This window comes from Antrostomus carolinensis, unplaced genomic scaffold, assembly GCF_000700745.2.
Source record: "Antrostomus carolinensis isolate BGI_N321 unplaced genomic scaffold, ASM70074v2 scaffold14880, whole genome shotgun sequence".
Classification (NCBI taxonomy): Eukaryota; Metazoa; Chordata; class Aves; order Caprimulgiformes; family Caprimulgidae; genus Antrostomus; species Antrostomus carolinensis.
The window spans coordinates 50,995-54,911 of record NW_010289983.1 but is presented as its reverse complement, the minus strand read 5'-3'; the positions used below and the strand labels follow the sequence as shown (position 1 = coordinate 54,911).

General features: G+C 37.4%; 1 protein-coding gene across 1 annotated transcript in view; it reads left to right on the top strand.

The window, feature by feature from the left end:
• Positions 1-3,917, top strand: part of ZNF366 (zinc finger protein 366) — a 12,147-nt gene that overhangs the window by 1,833 nt on the left and 6,397 nt on the right. The window contains exon 2 of the mRNA XM_029085997.1: positions 1,577-1,768. Within this exon, the coding sequence (XP_028941830.1) occupies positions 1,577-1,768 (192 nt within the window). The remainder of the gene's footprint in view (positions 1-1,576; positions 1,769-3,917) is intronic.

Sequence of the window (3,917 nt, the reverse complement as noted above, 5' to 3'; positions counted from 1 at the left end):
GAAAAAAAACTAAGAAAAATTTCCCTTTGTGCATAAGTTATCCAGAATGCCAGTTAATAAAAGTGAACAAGTAGGAACATAATGCCATCCAATTTGTATCAAGGAGCAGTCTTGCCACTACTGACAGCAATGGCAGTTTAGGCAAGGAGCTGGCTTTGGAACACACCCAGAAAGATCACTTTCAAAAATAACGTAAAAATGTAACTGCTCCATTCAAGAATGTTTGAAATGGGCTTATCCACCTTTAAAAAAATGTTGTTAAGTCAAAATCACACACATTTTACAAAAATTTGCTTCTAGCTTTGTGTATTTTTTCCTTTGACACTGGAATTTTGGCTTTTATATGCAAAACATTAAAAATACAGAAAACTACAGCATTTCAGCCTTATAGACATATTTTCTTTTAAAAGCCATCAATCTCTACTTCCACATTTACTTTTTCTTCCCTACCACATTATTATAATTTCTGCTCTTTTTGGAGATTCTCTGGTCTTTCGATTTACCGTGCAAGATTCTACTAATTTAAGACTTGGTAGTTTTTTCTTGTAGGAAATGTAATGCCCCTGAGCCTTTGGAGAGTTTCAACTTCTTTGTCCACAGCTGCAAGTGGATTCAGCTGGGAACATAATTAACAGTGCTTACCTGACCAAACAAGGCCTCCCATCAGCTAGGCAGACACTTAAAGCCACTGTTGGTGCTCACAGTTTTAACTTTGCAACTAACTGTTAAAGCCACTGACTGTCAGAAAAGTAGAGGTTGTTTCAAGTCTTCTTTGTAATGGGGGTCTGCAGAAGGAATAATTGCCCTCTGCACCTTACTTGTAAATCCTCATTACCTTCAGCAAGTTATACTCAAACTCTTAAAATGTTTAGTGGTAAATTCATTGGTTTTCATAGCATCTAAATGACTTTTTAAGGAGCTGGCAGTTAGACCACATGGGTGTAAGAAAGAATATTGAATTATGCATTAGTAAATTGACTGTATGGCATAAAAGGTGCTACAAATGCTTTATAAACACCAGACAAAATGAGATCACTCTGTTAGGGTTAGTGCAAGTCCCACTAAGAGTGAACAGTTTTTCTCCTCATTGAATGTATCATGTATATCCTTATTTGGTGATGTTGCTAGACTGCTTCTTGGTTACTTCAGATTATTTTCTATAGCTTTCTTCAAAAACAGGGCACTGCCTTTTTTAGAAGCCAATAATGTCTAATCATCAAAGGCAGCACTATTTTAGTCTCTTAACTGGTTAGCTTTTATTCTTGGTCAATAAATGCAGCTCAGCTACTGCATATGTCTCACTGATTTGTAAGCTTACTGGTGGAAACAAAGCTCATTATTTCATTAAGCTTACATTTTGTTCTCCCTCTCTGCTTCTCCGATTCTTTTAAGAGTTTGCCAGGAAAAAAATACATAAGTAACTATTACTTGAGCAAATGATGTTAAAAGTTAAATAATTTATTACCTGCTTTGCTGATGTAGAATGAATAATTCATTTATTGCTGTACTGAAGATGAAATGATCTAGAAAATTTTCTATCTATGGAATTTTCTGATTTTTTCTTCCTTTCTTACAGGGTGTGAAAGAGCACAAATGTGGAATTTGTGGACGGGAATTTACTCTGCTGGCCAACATGAAACGACATGTCCTGATCCACACCAATATCAGAGCCTACCAATGCCATTTATGTTTCAAGAGCTTTGTGCAAAAGCAGACTCTCAAGGCCCACATGATTGTTCACTCCGATGTCAAACCCTTTAAATGCAAGGTAAGTGCGCTTGGTGGCAGAGGCATTAACCCACTGGATTATTTCTGTGTTATTATCATCTTGTGATATAGTAGAATTGGAAAAACAAGACTTGCTAACTCAGATTGCTGTTGCATTTAAATTAACGTAAACCAGCCTGGTTTTCTTTCTTTATCCAGGTTCTGCTTACATAGCACAAAATAATGAGGTAAATATCTGTGGTTCACTCCCTTCACTTTCAATATCAGTAACTTTCGTCCTCAAATATTTTTTTCTGCTTCATGAGCATTTAAATGCCATTGCAGTTTGAGAGCAATAAACATACCTGACGTTTGTTTAGTACGGCCATCCAAACAGAAGTCTAAGTGCTTAATAGCTTGAAACAGTGACTGAAAACATAGATCAATTCTTGCACCCCACAGAGGACCATAGAAAAGCAGCAGCCACGACTTCACATAGTGATGCTATATTACTATTCAAGGAAGAACATAAAGAAAGTCACAGCAAAATACAGCTGCAGAAGGGATTTGAATGGGCCAAGTGTAATTACCAGACTGAAATTCAGGGTAGGACATCAGTATCCTAACAAAACTTCCTCTGAGACCATCTGGCCTTTTTAGGATCCTGTGCAAATTCCAGTTTGCTGCCTCACTCCAGCACATCAGAGACTGATATTCTCTTTCCATCCTCTCTTCTTCTCCCTTCCCATAAACCTTTCAGGCTTTCTTGACCATGATCATCTTTAGCATTTTCTTTATGAATTATTCATGTTTATATACTTACTCAGTATTGGATTCTACATCTGTTCCTTTTGCTGCCTATCTGGTTCATTACTGTAGTCATATCTTGTGAAGTCAAAGGTTGTAGGTTTTATTCCCACTTCCCACCTGCTCTAAGAGGGCTATAAATACACAGTGGAGTGTATTACCCAGTTTACACCTAAGTAACTGAAGATTAATCTGGAAGCAATTCCTAGAACTCTTTCATTCTACATATTTATGGAATTAAATATTTTCTTAGAAGGAAGGCTTTGTCAAGAAGTAGAGCTGCATTTAAAATTTTCAGTGTAACTACTATCTCTTGAAAAGTGTAGAACTTAAAATGTAATAGGAAAATAAGGGATTCAGTGAAAATTTTAATTAGAAAATGTCAAAATGAATATTCTTACTTCCTCATTTTCCTTTGATAATGTTGAAGCTTTTCACTTTGAAAAAATAACAGCAAAATCTTTCAACATCACTCTTTTGCTTGATTTAAATTTATATCCTATTAAAATGTTACTTTGTATACTAGGACTTATTCTATATTGATAAAATAATTTCTGCTACTGAAATGGTTGGGTAGTTCCATATCAAGTCTGCTGGAGACTCTCATTCTGTGAGAACACCCGCAAACCTGTGGTTTTTGTTCCCATTTGGTCAAGGTCCTCCTCTGACTACACAAATATTAAAAAGAAACTCAATTATTTGATTAACTTTTTCTGGATGCAGCACCTAGACCCACACTCTTCTTTAGGTGTGTGCAAATCAGCTGGAAGTTTATGTTCAGGTTAGGGTTTCATGATGACAGACTATTAAAACTTGGAAATGACAATAGTTTGAACTGGGAACTGGAGTACCACCAGTATGTTTTCCAAGTCAGTAGCAAAAGCCCTACAGGAACACCTGTTTTTCTTATTTTTTTACTTCTGTCCCCACCCAATGTTCTTAGGAGGAAAGAAACAAGCAAGCACAGTGAACCAGTTTGTCCTATGGCTGAAGGGGTATAAATCAGTACCAGTGCTCCTGAATGGAGTGCAGGTTGTAACAATAAGCAAGAGGAGAATCAGGAATTGCTCTTTGGTGTCAGGAACATCCCTTGTTTCTCTGGCAGAGACCTTGAAAGACTTGAGCAAGTATTTCTGGCTGGTATTCAGGGGGTTAAGGCAATGACCAGATAGCAGCCTTTTGGCACCGGGCTCCTCCTCAGCAGAAGGAAGGATATAGCTGTATGAACAGCCTGCTTAACAATGGCTCACGTGTCCCCGGGGAACCGCCTGCAAATAGATTTCATCTTGCTTTCTCTTGTACTTTTCAAAGCTTCCTGTTTTCTCACGGTCCTTTTGGACAGTTTACAGTCTTTCTCCCTCTCCCTCTCTCTTTGAGGAAAGGAACACCCTTCTTATGAAGAA